The sequence below is a fragment of the Canis lupus genome, chromosome 14 (genome assembly GCF_048164855.1).
Source record: "Canis lupus baileyi chromosome 14, mCanLup2.hap1, whole genome shotgun sequence".
NCBI lineage: Eukaryota > Metazoa > Chordata > Mammalia > Carnivora > Canidae > Canis > Canis lupus.
The window spans coordinates 45535686-45563310 of NC_132851.1; the positions used below are offsets into that span (position 1 = coordinate 45535686).

A 27625-nucleotide genomic window follows, 5' to 3' on the forward strand; every position below is an offset into this window, starting at 1 on the left:
CATGGTGGTAAGGCTGCAACATTGGTGACAGGCCAAGGACAGGAGGTATGGGGGGAACAGGAGCGTGGGCCCTTGCCCTCTATGGGTGCTGCTGTTGTCACAGAGGTGCACTGGCAGGTGCCTTTGGAAATCTTTAATGATAGCACTCCTTGTTAGGTGGCCACCTGTGTTCTGAAGCACTTTGCTCCCTTTTCCAGCCTAGTCTCCCTGCCTTTTCTCCCCTAGTCCGATGTGTCTTTCAGCTTCTTGCAAAGAAGTCCTTTAAATGTCCGTGTCTTATCGCACCCTCTTAGATGTTTCCAGTGATTTCCCATTTCCTTCAAAGTAAGTATGTTCCTCATCTTAGTAAGAACTTACATGGTCCTTAAAAAAAAAAAAAAAAAAAAAGCGCTTACATGGTCCTGACACAGATTTCTATCTTAATTTCCCCTCCTTATTTTGTACCTGAACTAGTCAGCAGTACTTCCACGAACACAGGGTATTTTAGCCGTCTAGCCTCCATTCATAGTATTTCCTTTTCTCAAATCTACAAACCTCTCCTCCCAGATTGTAGATGTTTCCCAAAGTTCATTTAACATGCTCGCTCTTCCCAGGAGCCTTCCATCCACTCCCATCTTCCAGCCTCATTTCATGTCTTCCCATAGGACTTTCTACTCTCTAAATTTTTATAGCGTGTGATTACACTATTGTTATCTTTTTTGTTGTTGTTGTTGTTGAATTGAATATGTTGACCTAATCTGAGCACTTGTATTCTTTTTCCGAAGTACCCAGTGTGGGGCAAAGACAAGGTAAATTACATGAACACTAGAAGGTAACTCCTCCGAGGCAGAGATTTTTGTCTGTTTTATTCCCTGGTTTATTTCTGTTATCCGTAACATTGCCTGGCATATAGTCGAAACTCAACAAACATTAGTTGAAAGATGAAGTTATCTAGCATTTTAGGCACTGTGCGTTATTTAATAAACTTCCTTACAAAGCTTTGTGAGGTGGACAATGTTATTTCCATCTTACAGATGTGGAGACTGAGGCCCAGAGGGGCTAAGAGCTTGTGGTAAGTGGCAGACTGTCAATCTGACCGAGTATCAGTATCACTTGTTGGAGCTTGTATTTTTCTATTAACTGCAGATGCATTTGTTGCTTTTTTGAAAACAGTTAATTATATCATCACTTCTCATTTGGGATGAATGTGTGTGTGTGTGTGTTTAAAGATTTTATTTATTTGAGAGAGAGAGGAGAGAGAGAGAGAGAGAGAGAAAGCACAAGCGATGGGGATGGAGTGGGAGGGAGGGAGAGAGAGAATCAGATCCCCACTGAACAGGGAGCCTGCTGTGGGACTCCATCCCAGGACCCTGGGATCATGACCTGGGCTGAAGGCAGACGCTTAACCAACTGAGCCACCTGGGCATCCCGGAGATGAATGTGTTTTTGGAGGGATGGGTAGCACTGTGTTGATTATTGGAATTGGCCATTTATTATAAATCCATTTTATAATTCCAGTGCACACCATTAGCTTAATACCATGTGCAGCTTTCTTGTTCCCTTACTGGTGTTCATATACCATCCCTTGTAACACTTACAGGCCTCAGGGACGATTTAAATATATGTGTTGAGACCATTTGAATTCAGCCATAGGTCGTTTTATTGCACTTCAGCTTATTGTGCATTGCGGATAATAGAGTTTTTTACAGACTGAAGGTATGCAGTGACCCCGTGTCAAATCTCTCGGTGCCATTTTTCTGACAGCATTTGCTCACTTTGTGTCTCTGTGTCACATTTTAGTCATTCTTGAAATATTTCAAGCTTTTTGATCATTACGATTTTCATATTATTATATTTGCTATGGTGATCAGTAGTTTATGGAGATGGAGTCTACTGCTGGTAAAGATGCCATGGAGATTGTCGAAATGACGGTAGAAGATTTGGAATATTAAACTTAGTTGATAAAGGGGTGCCCGGGTGGCTCAGCGGTTGAGCACCTGCCTTCGGCCCAGGGCGTGATCCCCAGGGTCCCGAGATCGAGTCCCACATCGGGGTCCCCACGGGGAGCCTGCTTCCCCCTCTGCCTATATCTCTGCCTCTCTCTCTCTGTGTCTCTCATGGATAAATAAATAAAATCTTTAAAAAAAAAAGTTGATAAAGCAGTGGCAGGGTTTGAAAGGATTGACTCCAATTTTGAAAGAAGTTCTTTGGGTAAAATGCTGTCAGTCAGCATCGCATGCTGCAAAGAAATCATTTGTGAAAGGAAGGGTCAGTAGATGCAGCAAATGTTGTCTTATTTTAAGAGATTGTCACAGTCACTCTTACCCTTCGGCAGCCACCACCCCTATCTGTCAGCAGTCATCAACACTGAGGCAGCACCCTCCACCAGGAAAAAGATTACAACTCGCTGAAAACTCAGATAATGGTTAGCATTTTTTAGCAAGAAAGCATTTTTAAATTAGGACAGATAGGCACTAAGGTATGTATATTGTTTTCTTAGGCATAATGCTATTGCACACTTAATAGACGACAGAATAAGGTAGACTTAACTTTTATGTGTACTGGGAAACCAGAAATTTCATTGGACTGACTGTCAGAGTGGCCTGGAACTGAACTGGAATATCTCCAGCGTATGCCTGTAGATGACATATGTAATCTAGGCTTTTGTTACATTAAGTCATGTGCTGAAGTACTTTTTAGCCATTGTGACATGAGGCTTCTCTATGAAATATTTATAAGGTATTTTAAGTCACTCAACACTTCCAGAAATGAATCTACAATAGTTTTTAGAAATTAATTAAATCTCTTATCCGTTCTACTGAAATGTTTTTACAGTTCAACTAAAGAAATACTGGTCTTCATCATCTATCCAGTGATGCCATATACTTTTAAAGGAAAATATGACCTAAAATTTTACTCTGATGTGTTTATTTAACTCATATTTAGAACTCAGGTTAATAATCTGCAAAAAACCTTTGGGAAACACTTGATGTGGTCTACTGATTTAACCTCTAGTTTTATAAGCGTATACCATCCTTCAACAGTTAACTTCTTTCCATTTTAGCTACAGAGAACTCCATTTTTCCCCTTTAATCCCTCATTCTTTTGAGCATGTTATTTTCTTTGGCTTAAAAAAATTTCTGTGGTTGGGATGCCTGGGTGGCTCGGTGGTTGAGCATCTGCCTCTGGCTCAGGTCCAGATCCCAGGATCTGGGATCAAGTCCCACATCGGGCTCCTTGCAGGGAGCCTGCTTTTCCCTCTGCCTGTGTCTCTGCCTCTCTCTCTGTGCCTCTCATGAATAAATACATAAAATTTCTGTGGTTACGCATCCAGAAAATACCCTATTTCTTGTATATGAAAGAGTAGTTTCACTAATTATTTGAACCACAGTAATATAGACACTATTGGAATAGAAATGATTAGTTGCATGAAAATATTTAATGATAATGACTACATGGAGAAAGTATATTTAGAAATAAGTTTTTCCCGTTAGAAATACGTATTTTCTGTTAGAAATAAGCATTTCCTTCCTACTGCAGACCTATTGAATCTGAAACTGCTGTGTGTGTGTGTATGTGTGTGTGTGAGTGTGTGTAGGGACATAGGCTATGCTTTCACAAATTCTAGGTGATTCTGATCTGTGATAGTTTGAGAACATAGGCTTATGGTAAGATCCTTGATGAGTGGGCCATATTCGCTGGGTTTTGGTGGGCAGGTGCCTGGTCTAGTTTAAAAGGCCTCTAAGGAAGACAATTCTCTGACCTGTATGCCCTTTCAAATGCCTGTGTGTTATTACTGAGGTGGCTTCAAAAGACATAATTAAACTAAACATTTTTTGTGTTTCGTAAGGGGAAAAGGTTTTTTTTTTTTTTTTTTGTCTTCAGTAGGGAGTTTGTGCCTGGGGGAATCAGGTTTTCTTATTAGAGATCCTGAGTGCCTTTGTGGAGGTGGGGAATGATATAGATTCCTACTCTGATCACTCAAGTTATAATTAGTTAATTCTATATAAAGTTAGAGTCCCAGCATAAAAGTATTTTCTTAGTGCATGTGTATATACAGGTTATATTCTTTCAGTATACTTGGATTTTTTTTAAAGATTTTATTTACTTATTCACGAGAGACATAGGCAGAGAGAGAAGCAGTCTCCATGCAGGGACCCCAATGGGGGACTCGATCCTAGGCCTCCAGGATCATGCCCCGAGCTGCAGGCAGATGCACTCAACCACTGAGCCATGTAGGCATCCCAGAGATCTGTTTTCTTTTTTTTTTTTTTAGAGATCTGTTTTCTAATGATAAAGTAAAAATATATTTTCATAGTAAAAAATATGGGTAGTTACAAAAGATATTTAAAAGTTATCTATTAAGTACCATCTCAAAAAAACAGTGTTAACATTTTAAAGGTATCTTATTCCAAATTTATATATATAAATAATTTATATATTCCAGTTGAGTTCATACTGGTATATGGGTCTAAATCATGGATTAAAACCTGATAAACCCCAAACTTGTTTTTAAAAGATTTTATTTATTTATTTGAGAGAGAGAATGCAAGTGGTAGGGAGAGGCAGAGGGAGAGGAAGAAGCAGACTCCCCACTGAGCAGGGAGCCCAACGTGGGGTTCAGTCCGAGGACACTGGGATTATGGCCTGAGCCAAAGGCCGACACTTAACTGACTGAGCCACCCAGGTGCCCCCAAACATATTTTTAATAAAAATTCATTAGAATATTTTTTAAACAGCTGTATTTTGCTTCCATTCAGATATACCACAATTTAGCAGTTTTTTTTTTCTGGACATTTGGGTTAGTGTCCTTTCCGGTGCTGAATTGATCATCTTTCTACTCAAGGCCAACGAGGACGAACATTTTAAAGCATATTACCTTTTGGCTCCAGAGAAGTGAAGCAGCAGACTAGGTTACCCCAGCACTGTATGAAAGCTTGCTTTCATTGAACGTTATGAATAAAGAAATTCTTAGCTATATTTAGTGCAAGAAAATATTAACTCTGCTTTAATTGCTTTTTTTTTAGATTACTGGTGAAGTTGGAAATATCTTTCCATATGTATTTGTAGTTTGTCCGTGTCCAGTGTTTGTTCATGCTCTTTTCCCAACTATGCTCTTGTAAATGTTTCAACCAGAAGTGAATAGTTTCTAATAATGCTTTTATAAGATATCAATGTACAAAGTAGCCCGTTGTGAGTGATAATAGGACTTTTTTATAAGATGAACATGACACAGTAGGGCAGAGCCTACAAATTGTGAAAATTTTAAGGTAGATACAAATGTGAATAAATCTTAGTGATTTTAAATATAGTTTAAGCACGCTCTCATACAAAATTTTATTAGCAAGCCTAAAATCTTATATTTAAACTATTAATTAATGACACATTTATAAATAATGTGCAGTTTAGGAATTAATAAAACCCTACCTGTATATGAATGAGTAATAAAATGGAGTGAACAACTGGATTATTTTATGTGACTGCCACTAACTTGATGTGTAATCATGGATGAGTCAGTGTCTCTGAACCTCAGTCTTCTTGTTTATATTTCATTGGTTACTTAAGAATTTTTCCAGCCTTAAAATTATGAATTTTCTACTTAAGTTGTTAAGCCTTATCATCTTGAAATACTTTTCCTCTACTCTCAAATAGTTTTCAGAAAACTTCCTCCTTAAGAGTTTTGTAACAATGAAATTCAAATACGTCAGCTATTTTTAAAAATAGAGCCTGTTTGTTTTAGTTTCCTTTTTTAAATGTTCACTTTTTGAAAGATTTTTATTTATTGATTTTGGAAAGAGAGAAGGCAGTGGGGAGGGACAGGGGGAGAGGGGGAGAGAGAAGTCCAAGTGGACTCCCCACTGAGCACTGAGCCCAGCGTGGGGCTTGATCCCACCACCCTGAGATCACGACCAGCCAACAGCAAGTCAGACGCTTCACTGACTGCACCACCCAGGTATCCCTTTATTTCCCTTTTTATATCTTCTTGTTGCATAGTCTGGTTAGTGGCCATTTTAGGGTAACATGCTGTAAATCTTTTTTTTTTTTTTAAGAGAGTGAATGCAAATGGGGGGAGGAGCAGGGAGAGGGAGAGAGAGAATGTTAAGCAGACTCCCCTCTCAGTGCAGAGCTCAGTGCAGGGCTCAGTCTCACCATCCTGAGATCATGGCCTGAGCTGAAATCAAGAGTCAGACGCCTACCAACTGAGCCCCTATGTGCTATAAATCTTAATATGAAACCCTAATAACTTTAGTGTGTACAATGAAAGATATAGTGAGATCAGGAGATAACTAAGCTTTATAATTTGTGGAGCTGGTGTATACCCAGTTGTTACGGGTGTTCTGGTGTTTGCTGCACATGAGAAGGGTCTTACTTCATATGTTCACTCTACAAATATGTACTGGAAATTTACTCTGATGCTTTTTAGGCCTAGGCTATATCAGTGAACAAAAAAGATAGAAATTCCCCCTCTCATGGAGAGGAGAGACCACAAGAGCTAAGATAAAAAAGTGATTTTATGATGTTTGAAAGTGATGCAAAAGTTCTATGTGAAATAAAACTGGGAAGGAGAACAGGGATTGCTGTAGGGGGGACCAGGAAAGAGGGGAGGAATAATAGATTGGAGAGGACTTTGGGAGGCAGATAAATGTGATACCGACAGCTGTTGTCATAATTAAGATTAGAACCTCCTAGAGAGTTTCGAATTGTGGAAAATTCAGGATGTAACGTGGATTTTAATGGGACTAGGTGATAGTGGTAGAGGTGATGCCAAATGGTGAGATTCTGGATGTAGTTTAAAGGTAGAGCCAACCGAATTTGCTGATTGTATGGTTTTTTGTTTTTGTTTTTTGTTTTGTTTTGTTTTTTTGAGAGAGAGAGCGAGAGGGTGAGGGATTGGAGGAAGAGGGAGAGAATCTTAGGCAGACCCCGAGCTGAGCGTGGAGCCTGATGCAGGGCTCGATCTCACAACATGAGATCATGACCTGAGCCAAAACCCAAGAGTCAGATGCTTAACTGACAGAGCCACCCAGGTGGCCCGATATATGGGTCTTGAGGAAAGGCCAGGGCCCCAGGATGAATCAGAGGCTTTGGGGCTGAGGATCTGTAAGAGTGGAGCTGCCATCAACTCTTAGGGCTAATCTGTGGCGAATGCAGGTTTGGGGGCAGTAGGGCACTTCTGTGCCTGTTTCCATCTAGCGATGGGCTGCCTCGTTGGGGGTCAAGTATAGGAGTCTGGAGTTTTGGGAAAAGGTCTGAGGTGGTGGGCTGTTAGGTGGGTGGTGGGGAGCGGGGAGGGTCCTGTAGAAGTTGTGGTTTGTTGGCTTTGGTTTTCTCAGTACAGTAGAAACCAGGTCATCAGCAGGATGCAAGTCAGGAGAGAGGGAGGGAAAGTTAGAGGAGAAGGGAGGAAATAGTCTGTGACAGTGGGAAGGCGATGAGAGTGGGAGTGCTGGGGATTGCAGTCAGCATGCGTGGCCAGTTCGTGATTCATGGTCAGTCATGTCCGCAGGTGACATCCGCAGGTGCCTTCTTAGCGCAGTGGGCAGCATGTCCATGCATGAAGTGACACCGATCGGAGGTGCAGTGTTTCTTTCCAGGTGCTCTCGACCTGTAGGTGCTACAGCAGAGGTTTAGATATAACGGATTTGAATGCAACTAGGGTTAAGAGTTTTGCCAAGAAACGAGAGAGGAGCTAAGGGGTAGAGAGGACACATAAGGAAGTGATAACAGGGTTGACCATAAAATTGAAACTGAATAAAGGGAAGTGAGGCCATGCGGGGAGGGGGGGCAGTGAAGGATTGTGGTTTAGCTGCTTGTGGGTCTGTGTGGGGTCAGATGGTACTGAAGTCGGGTCAGAAGTGAATCCTTTAAAAGCAACTTTTGTTCACATCTACTGAGTCGTGTCACACACTTGGAGAGCTTTCTGTTGAATGTATCCAGTTGAGTGCTTTTAAATTAGGTACAAATATTTGAATTTGTTAACTTTAGTTTTCCAAATGAAGTATGTCTTTAGTTCTTTTTTTTTTCCCCCTTGAATGACAGAAGTTCACATTTTTTTTTATACTAGTCCTTTCTTCCAAGCCTCGTGTTCTTTGGTAGGCTGCCAGAGGCTATGTGCCTTCTTGCCAACTTACTGCTGGAGTGTTTGCGTCCTTTGTCAGAGCTCTCATAGCCACGGGGGCTCTCCCTCCGTCGGAGATACTTGGATTAGGCTTGGGTAACCAACCACTCACCAAGCTGTGTGGCCCCTGGCTGAGTTTTCTCAATCGCTCTGAGCCTCAGTGTTTTCAGCCTAAACGAGGATAATAGGTAGTCTGTTGTGAAGATTAAAGTTATCATGTATTCATTCCCAGCACAGAATTCAGGATGTCTTTATAAATGGTAGATACTATCATGATCTGAGGTTTATTGGGTTAATATTTTATGAGAGTCGAGTAATACAATCTCAAAACATACCTTTCTGTCATTCCAGTGACAAATATTTTAGGAGTACGATCTAAAATTCCCAGCGTCAAAAGACAGTATTAAAGATTGTTGTCATTAACAGTTTAATATGTGTGTGTTCATCCTGAAGAATAGACAAAGACCTACTGGGAACTCACCGCGAGTGTGGGTGAGCTTTTTTTGGTTCCCAGTAACAGACGTGCATACAGCTGTCCCATTTTCCTGCTGTTTTGCGAGATTAAACTTGTTTGAAGACTGTCTGGGTATGTGTTTCATTCTCACATGAGAGGATTGAAGAATGTCTTCAGATTTAGTGTGTTTGGAAATACTAAGAACATGTAACTCTTCCCAGTATAAAACCATGCATCTGGGTACCACACTCCTACTTTATGCCTCTGTCTTCTTCCAAAATCAACATGTTGTATTTGAAGATTCAAATTGGGTTCTTCAGCCACAGTGACATCGAACATGTCACTCATTGCTGTGGAGGGTTCCCTTCGCCCCGTCTCAGTGAGAGGCTGCCCCTGGGATGTAGGACAGTATCTTGCTTCTGTCTCCCCAGCATCAGATGTGGGGTCTGGTGTTCAGGTCACGGTGGACAAATCGGGACTGAGTGAGCCAGGCGTGAGCATTCTTTTCTAAAGATGCATAAGGGCTAGTTGCTTGAGTAAAGTCAACTTTTCCCCATTTAGGTTCCTAAAAATGACAAAACCATCACAAAGATTTCTTTGATAATGGTAAAAACGAAAGATACTATGAGCTAGCTTTTTATTTACCTGTATAGCACTTCCTCCCATGGTAATAATCAGCAGTTATCAACAGTAATTATTTCAGTTCAATATTTTGGCCCTTGACTGACCTCTTGCGTACATTTAAAATAAAGAATGTGTACTTCTACTGGGGATTTAGTTCAAGAAGTTCAATTAATAGAAACTATTAAAGAGCACACAGAATTCCAAGACGACTTGGGAGATCTGATGCCTCCCACCTACTGGAGAGCCCTGAGGATTATGAGACTTGATTATTCAAGATCCAGTTCTCCCACTAAATAAATTCATTGACCTTGCTATCACCAAGCCCGTATTAGATACATCTATTAACTGTTCATATTTTTTCCAAACATTATGTGGGGTGATGAAAATACTTTCTCCTTTTATTTTATTTATTTATTTATTTATTTTTACTTTCTCCTTTTAAATCACAGGAGAGTAGTTACTGAAGGAACCATGCCAACATGTCACTTTGGCACCTGATGCAACAAACCAGTAGAGATATCAAGGGATGCATCATTTTACCATTGTTATTACCTGTCAGATAAGGAGTTGGCCTCCTTGAGGGCAATAAGCCTCTTATACAGAGCGTTGGACAAGTAAGTCAGAGATGATCCAGATTGGAATAAGCCCAAGCTTTATCAGAGCTCACTGTGCTTCAGGGAGAGCTACCTGAGACATCTAGGTCAAGGACACTTTCAGATCTTGAGTCCACAGTGAAACAGTGCCTATCTTATTCTCGGAAACCTATAGCTATAAAATGACTCTGCATTTTTTACTGGCCCTGCTAGATCACTTATCTTTCTTCCAAGGTCGAGAGCATGTGACAACTTTGATATTTTGTTAGAGTTTTCTCATCTTGGATGAGAAGAAGGTTAGAAGTCTGTCAAGGCCAGGACCTATTGTTCTCTCTTGCTGAGCTTTTGGAAACGTTGGTTGAAACTGACTGTGACTGTATTAAATCTGTAGAAAACATCAATCCTGTAGGCCTCATCACCAGCCTCTGGGGATTTTTGTGTAAACGAGACTCTCACCGATTTTGGTTAATTCTAGCGTTGGATGAGAGCATCTGCTCGCATGGGCTGTCAAGTCATTGGTACATGGCCTTGGTCTATTCACTCAAGGGAGTTGGGCTTGCAGTAGCAGGAATGGTACTTAACACACTGTTCACTCTTAATTTCAACTCTACATCTTGAAATACAGTGATTTAGCGTAGAGGAGTGGTTCTTAAAGTATGGTTCCGCAGCAGCAACAGCAGTACTACCTGGAACCGTGTGGACATGCAAATCCTTGAGTCCCTACTCCAGACCTGCAGAATCAGAAAGTCTGGTTGGGTTGGGGGTGTGGTTCAGGAAACTCTGATGCACGTAGGGGTTTGACAGCCACAAACAGAATGTCTTGAAATGACTCTACATAAGAATGATTTTCTCTTTCAGACAAGTGAGCTTATTATGTGTGTATTTCAAGTTCCTTATGGGTTGCTGGTGACCTCAGAAATTTTTAAATACTAACTGGGCCCAAGGGAATTCACTACCCCATATTTACCTTTGGTAATGTGCCTTGCTACCAACTTTCCATTAAGCATTCATTAAGGGAAATGGAGTTTTTCGAGAGCTGTTTGCTTTTAAGTACATTTGTGTTTAAGAAGGAACATAGTTGTGATGTGTTATTTTAGGCACACTCAACGGAGTGAGGGAGTTTGGTTTTTAATATCTTCTCAACAGGAATATATACTAAATAGAAATAATGTAGTTTTGAATGATCCCATTTGATTTTAAATTTTCTATGGAAGTATTGTATAGTTAGAGAGGCACGATTTTGGAGTAAAATATTGCATGCCTTGAGTTATAAAACCTTTGGCTTTTTGTTTCTTACTCTGCAGAATGGAAATCATAAATGACGTGGGAAGTGTATTTCACAAACAATAATCATTATAGAAGTGTATTTGTCTATTTATTTATTGAGAGAGTGCGTGTGTGCATGCGTGCGCAGCAATGGGGAGGGGTGGAGAGGGAGGGAGAGAGAATCTTAAGCAGGCTCCATGCCCAGCGTGGAGCCTGTTGCAGGGCTCGATCTCATGACCCTGAGATCATGACCTGAGTCAAAATCAGGAGTTGGAAGCTTAACTGACTGAGCTACCCAGGTGCCTGAGTACTTCTTTCGTAAGAAGTACTTGGTTTATGTTTTCTTTATTTCTGACCTTACTTGATTTTGTGCCTCAAAAAATTGATCTCTTGTGGATTTTGGAACTTCCTGGGTTTCTTTTTTCAGCTTCTTCAAGTGAATGGAAAATTGGATCGTGTAGCATCACGCAGACCTAATGCTTAGGGCAACATTAGACTGTTTCATAGCTATTTTTTTTTGTTTTTGTTTTTTGTTTTTTTGTTTTTTTGTTTTTCTTTTAAATTTTTTTTTAAAATTTATTTATGATAGTCACACAAAGAGAGAGAGAGAGAGGCAGAGACACAGGCAGAGGGAGAAGCAGGCTCCATGCACCGGGAGCCCGACATGGGACTTGATCCCGGGTCTCCAGGATCGCGCCCTGGGCCAAAGGCAGGCGCCAAACCGCTGTGCCACTCAGGGATCCCTTGTTTTGTTTTTTTTATTTCATAGCTATTAATGACAAATTCTTCCTTCGAAAAGTTTAGTTTTTTAAAAAATTATAAATCAGTACGTCTTCATTGTGACAAAGACAGGAAAGAAAAGTTCATCTTAGACTCCCTTTGTATTCTCACCGTGAGATAACCAATATTCCTAGCCTTGTGTGAATTATTCTATACTTTGATCCACATTCTTGCAAATGCATGTGCACATACACACATCCAGGCAGTTTGTGTTACTGAGTGAAGCGAACCAGGGCCAGGCCACTTGTGGACTCAACACACAGTAAGAAATGGAACCAAGCCCGTGGAGCTGTGGTGCACTAAGCTCTTGGTTAGTGACCCATGTACCCTCGTGTGCTGACGTGGCCCCTCTTCCAGCCTAAGAATTTGAAAAGGCAATGGAGCTAATGTTCCTGAATCCTGTGAACCAGCAGCTTTCACATTCCTCACAGCTGACAACGCTACTAACTGGTGCTATCTTCACGAGGAATGCGGGAGGTGACTGGAGTTACACCCTCTCATGTGTGTCCTACATCCTGTGTATATCTTTGCATATTTTGGTAGCTAGTAAAGTGAAGCTTCAGCTGTGCCCAAGTTGTTTTTAATTCTTTGAATTCAGATCAGTCATTTTGGTCTATACCTCGTTCATTTTTATATTTGATCCTTCATATTTACATTTCTCTGTCATTTCCTTTTTTTCCCCAAAATATATGTAATAGTCATGGTGCAGGTCAATGGATGAATGTGTCTTTTTTTTTTTTTTTAAGATTTTATTTATTTATTCATGAGAGACACAGAGGCAGAGACACAGGCAGAGGGAGAAGCAGGCTCCCTGCGGGGATCCCAATGCGGGACTCAATCCCAGGACCCTGGGATCACGACCTGAGCCAAAGGCAGATGCTCAACCACTGAGCCACCCAGAGGTCCCACGTATGTCATTTTTAATAGATGTGCAATATTTTATGATGTGGATATGTCACAGTGTAGTCAGCTATTCCACAAAGGACTTTCATGATATTTCCAAGATTGTTACTACAGAAACCAAACCAAAAAACAAAACAAAACAGAACAACCCCCCCCCCAAACTACAGAATGCATTCTTGTACATAAAGCCATACCTATAGGTAAAATTCTCCAAAGTGGGATTGCTGTGTCCATAGTTAAGTGTATTTTCAATTTTAATAGATATTATAAAAAAATTTTTTGGTGTTGGTGGTGGAAATTATAGCAATTTACTTTCTATTCTTGGAGGGTTGGTTTTCCCCTATCCTCACTAGCATTGACTATAAGAAAACTTGACTAATAAGCAAGAGAGAAGCTACAATTTTTCCCAGCTATAATAAAAATAAAAATATTCTGAATTTTCTTCTAGTAAGTGTACTATAATTTTTACTTTTAAGTTTTCAATCTACCTGGATATGTATTTTTTGAATTATTTAATTAAAATATTTTTAAATAAAAATCTGATTTTTTTAATGTGATGTAAAGTAGGAATGTAGCTTTCTGGTTTTCAAGATGGATAACCATTTATTCCAGAGGTGTTAAGTCACCATTTTCCCACTGGTTTGGAATTCCACGTTTCCAATTACTTTTCTCTTTATACAGGGATCTACTTTGGGGCCCTCTGCATTACTTTTCTCTTGCCATTATACAACCACAGTTTAGTGGCTTAGAAACCCCCTTTTGAGTACAGGTATGACATGACTTGGTTCTTTGCTCAGGTCCTAAAAGGCTGAAATAGGATGTTATCCAAGCTGATTTCTTACCTGAAAACTCTGGGGAAGAATCCACTTCCCGCCTTCCTCAGGTTGTTGGCAAAACTCCATTCCTTACAGTGGAGGACTACATCTCCAGGTTCTTGCTGGCTGTCACTAGGAGGCTGCTCTCAACCTCTAGAGACAAGCAGCAGCCATTCTTTTGCATTGTATTTAATTTGATGGATTTTATTGAGTTTTTCCACCAATATTCCTGAGTGACATGGGTTTATAGTTTTTTGTGGCAATTATGAAAAAGTTTACATATTTTTAATGCATATAGATATTTATATGATGATGATAAATGATTACTTGCAATGAAAGGTTTTTTGTTGTGTGTTTTTTTTTTAACTGTATGATTAGCTGTGAAGGAGTGTTCCAAGTTGGTTGTGTGCAACATTTGATTTATGTTTTATTTGATTTATTTATTTATTCATGAGAGAGAGAGAGAGAGGAGAGGCTCCATGCAGGAAGTCCGATGTGGGACTTGATCCTAGGACTCCAGGATCACGTCCTGGGCCGAAGGCAGGTGCTAAACCGCTGAGCCACCTAGGGATCCCCATTTGGTTTAGGTTAATCTCATACCCAGGCCTTCTTTCCTAGTGTTAACATGTTAAGAATCTTGACCTTTAGGCTCTGTGGCCATGTTAATTAATTTTTAAATTCTAGCATTAGATAAAATTTAAAATTCTAGCATTAGATAAAATGGTAATGTTGGTTAAAGCAAAGTGTCCAGAGTGAGTTAGGTGTGCTTTTTTTTTTTTTTTTGACACTGCATATTTGGGTAATGTTGGGCTTCAAGTGTCCATGCTCAGCCCAGGAACATTTCATATAGTTAATCTTTAATAGTATTTTTCTGTCACTAACCAGCAGCAACTTTTTTGTAACCCAAATTTTCACAAGTAGTAGTTTACTCTTAAACTAAAAAGGAAGTTAGGAATGAAGACTTTAATAAAACCTAGGTAAATCGTAGGTTTTTAAAATTTTTTAATGAAATACTGAATCTCCCTGCCTTTAAGAACAGTAGCTCGTTGAGGAGTAAGGTATGTAGATCTGAAAATACTTTATGGTTCTAAGTTATAATAATTGAACTTTAAGCATTCAAGTTCTTTGTGTTTTCTTAAATAGTAATTTTGAAGGCAGTGTTCCAATCAGTAGCAGAGTATTAGATCAAATAAAGCATTTTGTGTATTGGCAGAACCCCGTGACAAATCAGCTCTTTTTGAGGTGGGCTAAATCTTAGAATTATGAATGACATCCTTGAAAAATCCTAAAAATGCTTCATACTGAGTTGATCATTAGAGTTTTGTCTACTGGGTTGCTTTGTTTCCCAGTGGGAACAGTTGAGAAGAGAGGGTATTGCTATCCTCAGGTAGTTGGCAGGCTTTTCATTTAAATGAAAAGCAAAGTTGCTAAAGCTAGCGTGAGTTATATACAGTTTAAGAAATGAAATATAGATAAGTCCTTGGATATTGTTGTTAGGGTCAATACTGTGCGTACAAATTCTCAATATTTACGCATAAATACTGTAATTGGGAGAACATTTTCCAGATAATCACATTTGTTAACTTCACTTAGCACTTGACTATGGCTTGACTATGACTTGACTATGATTCACACACTAGTCTGAGGGCTTTACATATATTAACTCAGTTAATCCTCACAACAACCCTTTGATCAAGGTTCGCTGGCAAGTGCAGGTGCCGGGAATTGATGTCGGGGTCTAGCTCCAGAGTCGGTGCTCTTAATCACTACTGTACTGCTTACTAGTCTTATAAATACAGTAGGAAAGAATACAAGGATTTTCTGTAAGAGTCTTTCAGGCTTGGAGAAGCAGATTCCTTCTATTAATAAATGAATGCAATCATAGGCTGACTGCTTCTGTTTTCTCAAAGTATTATTATTCCTGCTTCTAATGGAAGGAAAGCCGGGCCGAATCATGAAAGAGGAAATGGGGTGTTTTGTTTCCTTTCCCCATGCTACACCTCTTTTCTATAAAAGTCAGTGATCAACAGTCATTTGTTGATGATCTAACTTTGGCCAAGCATTAGACTCTGTTGTGGAGTTTGGAAAGCACAATGATGTGCTTCCTGACTCTGAAGAACAAAGCCACCTGCTGTACCTTGAAGCAAGTGCAGTGACTGGGCCACACTCGGGATCATAATGGGAGTAGAGAGGGAATGCCTTACTGCATGTCCTGTGTGGATCCTCCCCAATCCCCCACCGCCCCCCCCCACCCAACTCCATGGCCAAACTAAAACAGTCTAAAGGATGAGCAGGGGCTGGTGTGGTGAGTGGATGATAGGATTGACCAGCCATCCAGAAAGCATTTGCAGAGGTGGTGAGATAAGCTATGCTGGGCAACCTTCCTGATAAATCACCTGGGTACTAATTAAATTCCACATTTGTGGGCCCCATTCTAGATCCTTGTAATCAGGATCTCCAGGGCAGGGGCCCAGGGGACTTATTGACAGAAGCTTAGAAAACACCAGACAAGTGGAATATGGTTTGTTCCTGAACAAACCATATTCATTGGGGTGGCTTTCAGAGAAAATGGTTGAGGGAAGAGATCAGATAGTGTGAAGGTCATTTCATGTCATGCCCATCTTTTGTGGTTATTTGGTCTTCTATTTGTATCCTACTTCATGCTATCAACAGGTATATTGAACTGAGCGTTCCCTTAGGGTTGGACAACTTTATTTAATTTGAGAGGTATATTGACAGTTTGGATCTCAGCCCAACTTACAGGGTTACCAACCTTGACTTCTGTATGGCCTGAGAAATTGCCAGAGAAGAGAGTGAGAGTGGGGAACAGAATGAACATTGTCTCCAGTGTGTCCCATGGCTCTTCAAGGTGTCTCATTTTTTTCATTAGCAAGCTGAGGTGCAGAGGTTAATTACATAGGTCACACACCTAATAAGTGATGCTGCAGCTGATAGTCGAGCCAGTCTCTAGGGCAGAAAGAATGTGATTTGTTGAAAAGTGGTGAACAGAGTGCTCATTCACTGAATTAAAACAAGGGAGCTAGAAAATGAAGGGTTAGGGTCAGGGGCTATAGTAAAAAAAAAAGAAGTCTTCTGACATTTATCATGTGAAAATATATGCCCAATATTCTGTGGCGGGTTTTTTTCCTTTTAAGAGAAACGAAGTATCAGTATTTTATGTGAATTTATCTCTATTTGAAATGCCAGTCCTATATTTGAAAAAATTATCATGATACAAGATGCATCATTGAGTAGAATTTTGCTTAGGAGTCATTGGTTTGGGACCTCTGGGTTAGGTAAATCTCTAAAGTCTGAGCTTTAAAATATGATTCATGATGATTCTTAATGAGATATGATTTACTCCAATTTGCTTTCCTTTCATATCTTAGAGAAATTTTGCTGAATATTTATGTGAACTATTATTGATAGCAGAGCCTTCTTTACATAGTCACATACTTTGGGGGCTTGCCGGGGGTAGATGGAGAAAGGTTAAAAGGCTGTCTCCTCCCAGTTGGGTGGGAAAAGTGTTGCCCTCCCGGAACATTCTAGTCCAGCTGCTGTTTTCCCTGCCTTTCTACCAGAGCAGGAGCTGAAAGTGGATCAGTTCACTTCCTTGTGTGCTTTCAGCCCATGTGGAACTGCATGTGGTGTCTTCCCAAAGTGTGTATCACAACGTTATTAGTAGACCTTGAAACCAATCCATTGCATCTTGACCAGCATGAAAATGAGAAAGAGACTGAGATAGAGAGAGAGAGGAGAGAGAATAGAGTAGAATAGAAAAAGGATACATTGCAAGTAATAAGGATAAGAATTGTTTTATAATTTTTGTTTCAGCTGTATATGTATGTGGGTGTGTGGGTTCTAGGTTACCTCAAAGAACCTATTTCTCACTGACCTGGCAGTTGACAAATTTTGAAAACGCTTGAAGTACAATGACTAAGTAGATCCTTGGTCATTCCTGCTCAAGATAAAATGGTTTAAATTCTGAACTGGAAGCTTGAAAGGATTTTTACCACATGTCATTATCTCCACATCTGGTCTTTTTTCCCTGGAGAATGCTAACACCGCCTCTGCCTTGTGTAGATCAGTCCTTTGATCTGGTAATCACTTTTCAGGAGAACATGGCGGTGCTGAGAGGAAGGCCTTGTATGATGATGAGCCCCTGGTGTTAGAGAGAAGGATGCAGATTCAGTGGCTGAGGAGGCCAATAACTAGCCTCAATTCTATCCTCACCAGAATTCCTTGGGAAGAAGAAATTGGGGAAGGGGGAAGACAATCTTTGAGTAAATAGAGCATCTAACAAAAATCTAAGGGCATGGAAGGGGCGTGGACGGTGGTGGAGGTGGGGCTATTCTGGGAATGAAATGTTCCCCGGTCATAGATTTGTCTCTTTGCAACTGAGTGAGTTGGGGAGAGAGAAGGTTCTGGAATAGAGCCCTGGAATGAAAAGCTGATTGTTTTTGTGAACCACTAAGTGTTTTTGCTAGGGTGGAGTTGTTAGATAGACCGCGAATTACCAGAAGTGAACACCTCCCACATGTCATATTTGTCTAAGTATTCCTGTTTACATTTTCAAGAAATTATACTTTGGAATTTAAAAATTTAAGTAGAATCTATATTACTGTTGAGATTCTGGGCACCAGAGGGATACACACACTCCTAGGTCTTACTAAGAATTTAATTGCAAATGAAAACTTAAAGTTGCTAGAAATACTGTAAAGTTTCAACCCTCTGAGGAACACAAAGTTTGTCCTAAGTCCCCTGACGTGCATGGGGCGAAATGCATGGAAAGCACTTAGTATTTTTACATTATCTATTGATTCATTTATAAAGCACTTTCTTACATCCTTATTCCGGGGGAGATTTCTGGATATGTTATGAATTACTTTAATAGCAAACTGTCATTACTAGTTACAGGTTAAGAAGCTATTTTTATACCCCGAAGTGAAAACCAGACTTTTCACATTACTTCAGATGTGGGCTTTTAAAAAATTATGTTGAAAAGATAGAAATATTTTGGCCAATGTTTACCGATTTAACTCTTGGTGAACACATACAATTTTAGAGAGCAAACTCCAAAGAACAGAGACCTGAGAAGGATAGACGTTTTTTTGTTTTGTTTTGTTTTGCTTTGTTTTGCTTTGTTTTTCTTTTTCATCATTAGTATAAAATTGAAAAGCCTGGGGCCCCTGGGTGGCTCAGATGGTTAAGCATCTGCCTTTGGCTCAGGTCATGATCTCTTGAGTCCTGGCACCAAGCCCCACATCTGGCTCCCTGCTCAGTGGGGCATCTGGTTCTCCCTTTCCCTCTGCCTCTCCCCACCACTTGGGCTCTCAACAACAAAAAACCCTGATAAGACTGACTTTACGAATATTTTCTCTCAGTGGGAATAGAGGTTCAATATCCAGATACACACACTTGGAGGCTGTTGTGTTCTTCCCATTAAAAGGACTTTCTGCTCTTACTTGTTTTTATTATTTTGCTTTAGGTCACGTAATTTTTAAGGGTCTGGTGGACTTTTAGATTATTATTTGTAATTCGGCTTACTTTCTGTAAATACAATGATAAAGTGATGCCGCAAACTGTAATCCGTTGGATTGCTTAAGGACCGATGTATAGTACATAAGTGAGCTAGCAAGAATCAATTATTAGAAATATTGACTACATTACTAGAATGTCATTGGACCAGATCTTCAGGGTTATTAGGTAATGATCTATGATTTCAGATCAGTGAAAGTCGGATACAATTTTAATGTTCTTAGAGGGAAACCTATTAATTTCTGATTAATATAACATTTTAGAGAAAATAATCCATAGACATGTTATAAACTTAGAATGAAGCTTAGGAAGGAAGTCAGCTTAAATAATTTACCCAAACTACTTAAGGGCCTCAAACACCCATTTTATACCTGGGATTGCATTTATGTATTTACATGCCTGTCACCTCACCTAGACCCTGAATGCTTAGAGAAAAGGGATCTAGGTCTTAAATCATCTCTGCATCTCTGTATTCCTAGCCTGTTCTAGTTGCTAGCACATAACCTCATTTTTCTCCAGATGTGGTCTGGGGAGTTTTGTTAATGGTTCAGATTACCAGAACAAACTCACTGATTTGTTAAATAATCTCCAGAGGTGAACTCCAGTGGAAGGGGATAAATAAATGCAATGACACTGATAAGTAAGAATAGAAACCAAGTCCTCCAGACCTTGTCCTCTACATCTTGGTGACATGCTAGTTACCAAGCATGGACTTTCATTGAACATCTAAGTGCCAGCTACTCTGGATTCAACAATCCGTGAAGCACATTAATAATTAAAGCAGCAACTGTTAGAAAGAGTTAGTTTGAATCCGCCTTACCTACTTACAAACCATATACATTTTTAGCAAGTTACTTTATTCTCTAAGTCTGTTTACTCTTTTGTAAAATAGAAACACCTGTGTCATAAGATTGATGTAATTATTAAATAAGATAATGCATGTAACATGCTTTGCAACATGCTTAGAATATGGTGTGCTCTTAGCTTTTGTTTTCTTTTAAATTAATGAGCTTACATTCTAAGCAGGGCTGAAAATAAGGAAAACTTGGAAATAAGGAAAATAAGGAAGAGACCATATAAGAGTTAGATTTTGTTTTATGACCACCCTAAAAACTTGGTGATGTAATTTTTATTGACTCACAATTTGGTGGGTTGGCAGTTTGGGTTGAGCTCAGTTGGGACAATTCATCTCTGTTCTAGGTTGGGTCATTGGGCACACACATGGGTTAATGGTCAGCTGGGAGTCGTTGGCCTTACCCATGTTTTGACAGGAGCAGTGGTGGTAAGTGGGTCATGTGTACTCATCATCTAGTAAACTAGCCTGTACTCAGACACCTGGTAGTGGTCACAGAGCTTTTAAGAGAGAGAGAGAAGTTGTTCCATGAGCAAGCACTGAATTTTCAAGCCTCTGCTTCTGTTGTGTTTACTGGTCTTCCATTACCCAAAGAAAGGCACATGGCCAAGCCCAGGTTCATTGGGTCCTCCCACTTGATGGATGAAGGATTGTGTATCTAGGAATGGAAGGAATTTGTGGCCATTTTTATAAAATCCGCACAGAATGGATTTTATGGACTGCTTCTTCTGTATCAAGCTTTATCCTGGATAATTTACATGTAAGTCATTCAGTCCTTAACAAAAATTTCCTGACATGTGTGGCATTCCCACTTCAAAGATGAGAAAGCTAATTATCAGATAAATTGAGAGGCTTGTCCACGTTAAACCCAAATTACTTGCTTCAAGTTATGGAGTGGCTTTTAGGTGCTGTCTCTTATTGCTTCAATGATCAGATGGTTGGCTCTTGAGGCAGAAGGTGTTTGCTTTATTTAATAAGAATTTTGTTAAAATGGAAGTTCCAAAGACCAGCTTTACTTCAAAGCCTAGTTTTACTTTATACCCATTGGGTCATATATTGTTTGATATGGAAAAAAAATTTAATTTTACTACCCATACTATCCTTTAAGACTTTCTGGAAGCTTATGCGAAGTGCTTTAGGGGTTTTTTGTTTGTTTTGCTAGATTACCTGCATACCCCGGATCTCAGCGCATTTTGGACATGACCGAGTTTCTGCGATGGGCCAGGTATCACTGGCAGCGACTAACGGGCGGCACAAACAGGGATGACGATGAGAGGCCATACAACTATTCCTCTCTGCTGGCCTGTGGGGGCAAGTCCTCTCAGACTCCCAAAGTGGCGGGAAGGCACCGGGTTGTCATTCCCCACCTCCGGCCCTTCAAGGATGAGTATGAAAAGTTCTCTGGCACCTACGTGAATAACCGAATACGAACAACAAAATACACACTTCTAAATTTTGTGCCAAGAAATCTATTTGAACAATTTCACAGGTATTTTTATTTATTTATTGAAAGAAAAAATCTTAGCATGGTCATTGTTATTCTAGTTGGCATAAGATTTTTAAAATTTCTGTAACATATGTCACCTAATAAGCTAAGATTTGGAACATTTTCTTTGACAATTCTAGTAGTTTGTGATGCAGTGTTGAGCCCTTTACAATTGGTAAGATGCTTTCTCTTGACCAGAGAAGATATTGTTGTTTTCCTATTGTAGATTAGAAAACGAAGTTTGTTACTGTGGTTTACCCAACATCATGCCAGTGATAAGGAGCAGACCAGGGGCCCTAGCCTTGAATCTTTTCACTCTTGCTTCCATATTCTTTCCATTAGACCATGCTGTGTTTTAATTTTAGCTTTCTCTTACTGGGCGATATGGGAGAAATAGAGCTCTGAAGCAAGTGCAGATGTAAGATGCTACCAGGTGAAGCAGTGACATAGTTCAGTTTAATATGTAGTTATTGAAGCTCTCCTATGTGTTTAGGCATTGAAGGAAATACACATCTAAATGGTGCTCCTTTCCTAATGAAGTTTGCAGTCTAGCAAGGGAAACAAGATGTGTATGCAATGAAAAGACATCACATTTAGGGTGTGATGAGTGATGTAAAGTGCTACCAAGTAGGATGGAAGCCTCAGAAAAGAGAGAACAGCAAGAGGAAATGACATTTGGCATTTGAACTTAATTATGAAAAAAAATTATGGAGAGCAGGTGAGATTTTCACGGGAGAGGTGTCAGCAAAGCACGTTTTAACTGGAGGAAGGGGTATGAATAAAAGCAAGAAGGCAGTAGCATACATTGCTTGAGGTCTGGAACGTGGAGCCCTCTACCTGGAGCAATTAGAAGTAAAGCAGGGATCCCTGGGTGGCGCAGCGGTTTGGCGCCTGCCTTTGGCCCAGGGCGCGATCCTGGAGACCCGGGATCGAGTCCCGCATTGGGCTCCCGGTGCATGGAGCCTGCTTCTCCCTCTGCCTGTGTCTCTGCCTCTCTCTCTCTCACTGTGTGCCTATCATAAAAAAAAAAAAAAAAAAAAAAAAATTAGAAGTAAAGCAAAGGCAGAGAGAACATGTAGGGAGATGCTCCGTATCCCCTGGTGAATGGTAAGACCTGAGCTTAGAAGAATGTGAGAATGAAAAGAAAGTTTATCTATTTCAGATATTATGGAGTAGATGTGGGGAATTAAGTAAAAGATGGCATGAACATACTGAGCTGAGAGGACCAGAAGGATTAGCAGAAAAAGCTAAAGATAGGAATAAAAAGAAACTTGGTTAGACCTTTTTTTTTTTTTTTTTTTTGTAAATGTTGAGTTTGAGATGCTAATGCGAGTATATAGATTCTCAGCATTCATGATTCATTCTACATATATTCATTCTCATTATTCACTGTATGTAGATTCCATGTACATTGATTTAAATGATGGGTATATTTAAAAATATAGACGGGAATTTGCTGAATTAAGGCTCTAAATGCTATGGGTGATTCTGTCTTTTATGAAGTTTGCAGTCTAGTGCCCTTGAGGAAATCAGGACCTGAAACCTGAACAGAGTTCAAGGGACCTCGGTGTAGGCTTGGATACACTCCACATGGAAATAATTGAAGCCAAAAAAGTAGCAAAAAGGGGTTGAGAAAGAAATTTTCAGTTAATAAAAGGAGTTGGCGGTGAGGAAGGAAAAATGTAGGTAAATTAATTTTGAGAAGTTTAATGGTTAATGAGGGAAATGATATGATAAAAATGGAAGAGGCTATGAAGAATTGAGATTATAGTTCTTTTAAGGAAATGGGCTACTTGAATTTACCTTAGGAGCCTGGTGGGTAGTTAAATATATAAAATAAGGGAGTGGAAGAAGTTCCTGAAGATGGTGAATCTCATAAAAGCTAAAATAGAAGGATTGGTCTCAAGGAGAAAAAAACAAAACAAAACACCAAACCTTTCAGGTTTCTTCTTTATTTATTTTGAGCTTTGTTTGAATCTAATGTTTGGACATGCAAATTAACTTCTGAAGCCAGACAGTTGAGGTTTTTAAAAATTTATTTCTACAGTGTGTTAGCATTGAATTTCCTCTAAATTTTTTGAGCTCTTAAAAAGAAAATAGTCTTTTCAGTTATGCTTCTTATGTTTTACACAACTCAAGACTGTCACACTCATATTTACTATTATATATTTAAGAAAGAATACCTCTCCTTTATTACAGTAATGCCATGAGCTGGATGTCTACAGGAGCTACTGATTGTTCAGATTTGTTAGGTTTTGCTAGTTCTCTATTCTGTAACATCAAAAACTTGTAGGAAAATGCCCTAAGGTATTTTTTGTCCCTTTTGCTTTAGGCTTTTATGTGATTTGTTAACACTTCTTTGTGTGTGTTTGGATTACAGGGCCGCCAATTTATATTTCCTGTTTCTAGCTGTCTTGAACTGGGTGCCTTTGGTGGAAGCCTTCCAAAAGGAAATTACAATGCTGCCTCTGGTGGTGGTCCTTACGATTATTGCAATTAAAGATGGTTTGGAAGATTACCGAAAATACAAAATCGACAAACAAATCAACAATTTAGTAACTAAAGTTTACAGTAGGTAAGTGTAACAGGAGCTGCCCAAAGGAATACACATGGGTCATTTAGAAACATGCAGAATGTTACTTTCCCCCCTTAGGTGTGATCAGGACCCTTTTTGATGTGGTGGTGGCGGTGATGTTTTCAACTAATGTTTATTAAGGACCCACAGTGAATTAAATTCAGGTGTCATAGCAGAACCAAAATGTGTAGATGGTCCTGATTTACGATGATCTGATTTAGGATTTTTTGACTCTGCAGTGGTACAAAGGCAGTATGTGTTCCATGGAAATCTTACCTCAGAATTGGAATTCTGACCTTTTCCTGGACTAGCGATGTGGCAAGGTACTCTCATGATGCTGGGCAGCTGCAGGGAAGCTCATTTCCAGTCAGCCTGGTGATCATGAGGGTAAACGATGAATCATTTTGTACCCATAGAACCAGTCTGTTTTTCACTTTCAATAAATTGAAAGTAGTCAATAAATTGACAATAATCAATAAATTACACGAGACATTCAACACATTATTATAAAATAGACTTTGAGTTAGATGATTTTACCCAACTCTAAGCTCCTATAAATGTTCTGAGCACATTTTAGGAAGGTGGGCTAAGCTATGATGATCTGTAGGTTAGGCATATTACGTGCATTTCCACCTACAATATTTTCAACTTGCAATAAGTATATTGGGATGTAACCCTTTCATAAGTCAGGAAGGATCTGTATAAGCCATTGTCGATCTAGGAGTTGATAAATCAAAAGCTTCTATAACTTACGTATAAGTGGAACTGAAAGAATGAAACTTCATAAGAAGGAAAGCAAGCAGATAGTTTTTAATCCAGGATGTTCTAGTTTGGGGTTAATAAAAGGATGGGATATGAAAAATCTGAATGGATATGAAAAACAAGATGGAATATGAAGAAAAAGACCAGAGCTACCAATGGAGGAAAGATACTGAAAAACGGGGAAGAGTGTTCTCTTTTTTTGTGCACAAAGCTAGAGGTTTTATAAAACTCTTCCCATTGCAGTAACAGAGAGCGTTCATAACAGGAGGTCTTTTCTGAAGTGTATTTGCTGTGGTGGAGACTTGTATCTCCAGTATTTATTAAACAGAAAGACTGTGTAGCTAATAGTCTGAAAGGTGAGTTTCGAACTGTGCTATGTATTGTAAATCGACATTTGCAAATTCTTATAATACTTGTATCCAGAGACAACAGTGTTTTTAAGTCCTGTGTACATTGCGTATGTGTCTTACAAAATTAAGATTGTCCTGCATATATATTTAATCTAATTGTTTTAGCCTAATACTGCACCACAGCCATTTCCCAGGTCTTTATGAAAATGAATTACGAAGTTTGTAATATTAATTGTCTGGCATTCCCTTTTGTGAGAAATGTATCTTTTTAAAAAGTCATCATTAGAACAGATTTGTGAAATTTTGGGTCTAATATGTTAATTGCTTTACAAATGAGTGTATGATGTCACCCCCCCTCCCCCGCCCCGCCAATTTCAGGAGTAGGAATGCTTGTGGAGTGTTCTGGGGATACTGAGTATATTGACTTGGCCTGAGGTGGTAACCAGCTAAAGGAGCTGTAATGAGAAATGGAAAGAGAGGGAGCTTGAGGGCAACACTAGGCTACTCCTTGAACGTTGTCTTAATCAGGGTTGTCCAGAGAAATCGAACCAATAAAAATGAGATTTATTATCAGGAATTGGCTCACGTGATAATGGAGGCTGAGAAACCCCCGTATCCGCAGCTGGTGTCTCAGGAAGGCCAGGGGTGCGGGTTGAAGGGCTGAGAGCTGCAGAACGGAGGGTGTAGATTCCAGTCCAAGCCTGAAGGCCTGAGAACCAGGGATGCTACGGTCGGAAGATCAGTGTCCCAGCTCAGGAGAGCAGAGAATAAACTCAACTTTTCTCTGCCTTTTTGTTCGCATGGGATTGGATGATACCCACTCACCCTGGGGAGGACCATCTGCTTTACTCAGTTTACCAAGTCGAATGCTAATTGCTCCCAGAAACACTCCCAGACACAGCCAGCAGTAATGTTTAACCAGTGTCTGGGCATCCCTAGTGCAGGTGATGCTTACAATGAACCATCAGAGATCTTTTCCTTTAGTGGTAGAGAATCTGTCACGTGTCTCCGATCTGATAGGGGCCCCCAAATGTGGGATGACCCCAAATAGGTCGAAGCCCGTGGTGTGGGTGGAGAAAGAATTCACCTGAGGCAGAATAGAGGCAATAGATAGATGCTTACTGAATACACCCGCAAAGGGGTGCAGTGGGGGCAGCGGGCAGGACCGCAGAGAAGCCTGAGTGCAACGGGGCAGGGGGTGCAGGCTGCTTAAAAGGGGAAGGTGAGGCGGTGTGGCCACATGGCATTTTTCCCTTTTCTTGTAGTCGTACCTGGTTGTAAGTAGCCCATTGCTCAGTTAAGGCTTATGGGTATCTTGAGGTGGGTCTCCTGAGGGGCCTGTCACTGTGGGCCCTTGTGCCTGGGTCAGGTTTCTATCACTCAAGCCTGGTACCTAAAAGTAGCCTCTACAGACTCCATCTCTCTCTCTCTCTCTCTCTCTCTCTCTCTTTTTTTTTAAGTTTTTAAATTCCACTTAGTTAACATACAGTGTAATATTAATTTCAGTTGTACAATATAGTGATTTAACAATCCCACACATCACCCGGTGCTCCTCAGGATAAGTGCCCTCCTTAATCCCCATCACTTATTTCACCCAACCCCACACCTAACCTCCCCTCGGGTGACCATCAGTTCTCTATAGTTAAGAGTCTATTTCTAGGTTTGTGTGTGTGCTTTCTCTCCTCCGCCTCCCCCCACCCCCCAATTCCCACCCCTTGCTGGTTTCCATCTGTGGAGCAGAGAAGGAATGTGGTGAAAGATGTGCTTTAGGAATATAGGTCTACTCAAGTCCTGGGAATAGTCTCTGCAAATAGGGCAGACCTGCTTCTGCTAATCCATCAGGGGCCCTTGTGGGAGTAGATGCAAGGTACAGCAAGGGGTTCTTAGAAGAGATACTGTGAAGAAGAACCGAATTGAATTTGGTGAACCTCTGTGATTTCTCAGCTTTGGAGGAGAAAATAGACCACTGGTAGAAATAAGGATCCCTAAATTCACCTCAGGTAGGATGAACTGGAAATGGTAGCAGGACAGGCATCTCGGTGGAAAGGCCCCACGGACAAATAGGAACATGCTACCGGAGTTCTACATGCTTCAGGGTGGAAAGGCTATCATAAGATGTTTTGAAGTCATGAGACTGTTTAGAGGTGACTTTGAAGTGAGGAGTTTGACTTAAATCCCCAGGGGAGAAAACATGAAGAGCTACAAGACCGAGCTTTGAGCCCAGAGGTAGGCAAGCATCTCTTTCAGCTTCTGAGGAGACTTGACAGGTTCCCTTAGATGCTGCCAATTTTCTTCTGACATCTCAAAGTATTTGGCACATTTCTTGGATTGACTTTAGGGTTCTCATGTAAACTCTTGAGTTCTTAAAATTGTAATTCTAAATTGGTCAGACCAGAGATTCTCTTCTGTTCTAGTTACCAAGTCTGAATACAAGACATTGAGGTTGTCGCAGTCTAGTTTTATTATAAAAAAGTATATTTTGAACAAATTTAAGGCTCTCTGGACTCACCAAGAGTTCCACTAGGTGA

General features: G+C 40.1%; 1 protein-coding gene across 7 annotated transcripts in view; it reads left to right on the forward strand.

The window, feature by feature from the left end:
- The window catches only part of ATP10D (ATPase phospholipid transporting 10D (putative)), a 99397-nt gene that overhangs the window by 4898 nt on the left and 66874 nt on the right, over positions 1-27625 (forward strand). For 4 of the 7 annotated variants that reach the window (XR_012007101.1, XM_072774959.1, XM_072774958.1 and 1 more), the window contains exons 2-3: positions 21087-21413; positions 23791-23985. Coding sequence is in view for 6 of the 7 variants with exons in the window: in XM_072774958.1 (XP_072631059.1) it covers positions 21087-21413; positions 23791-23985 (522 nt within the window). In the remaining variant the exon portion in view is untranslated. Of the gene's footprint in view, positions 1-5799; positions 5933-9625; positions 9791-20523; positions 20685-21086; positions 21414-23790; positions 23986-27625 lie in introns of those variants that run through there. The other 3 variants (XM_072774955.1, XM_072774956.1, XM_072774957.1) reach the window with 3 other exon arrangements.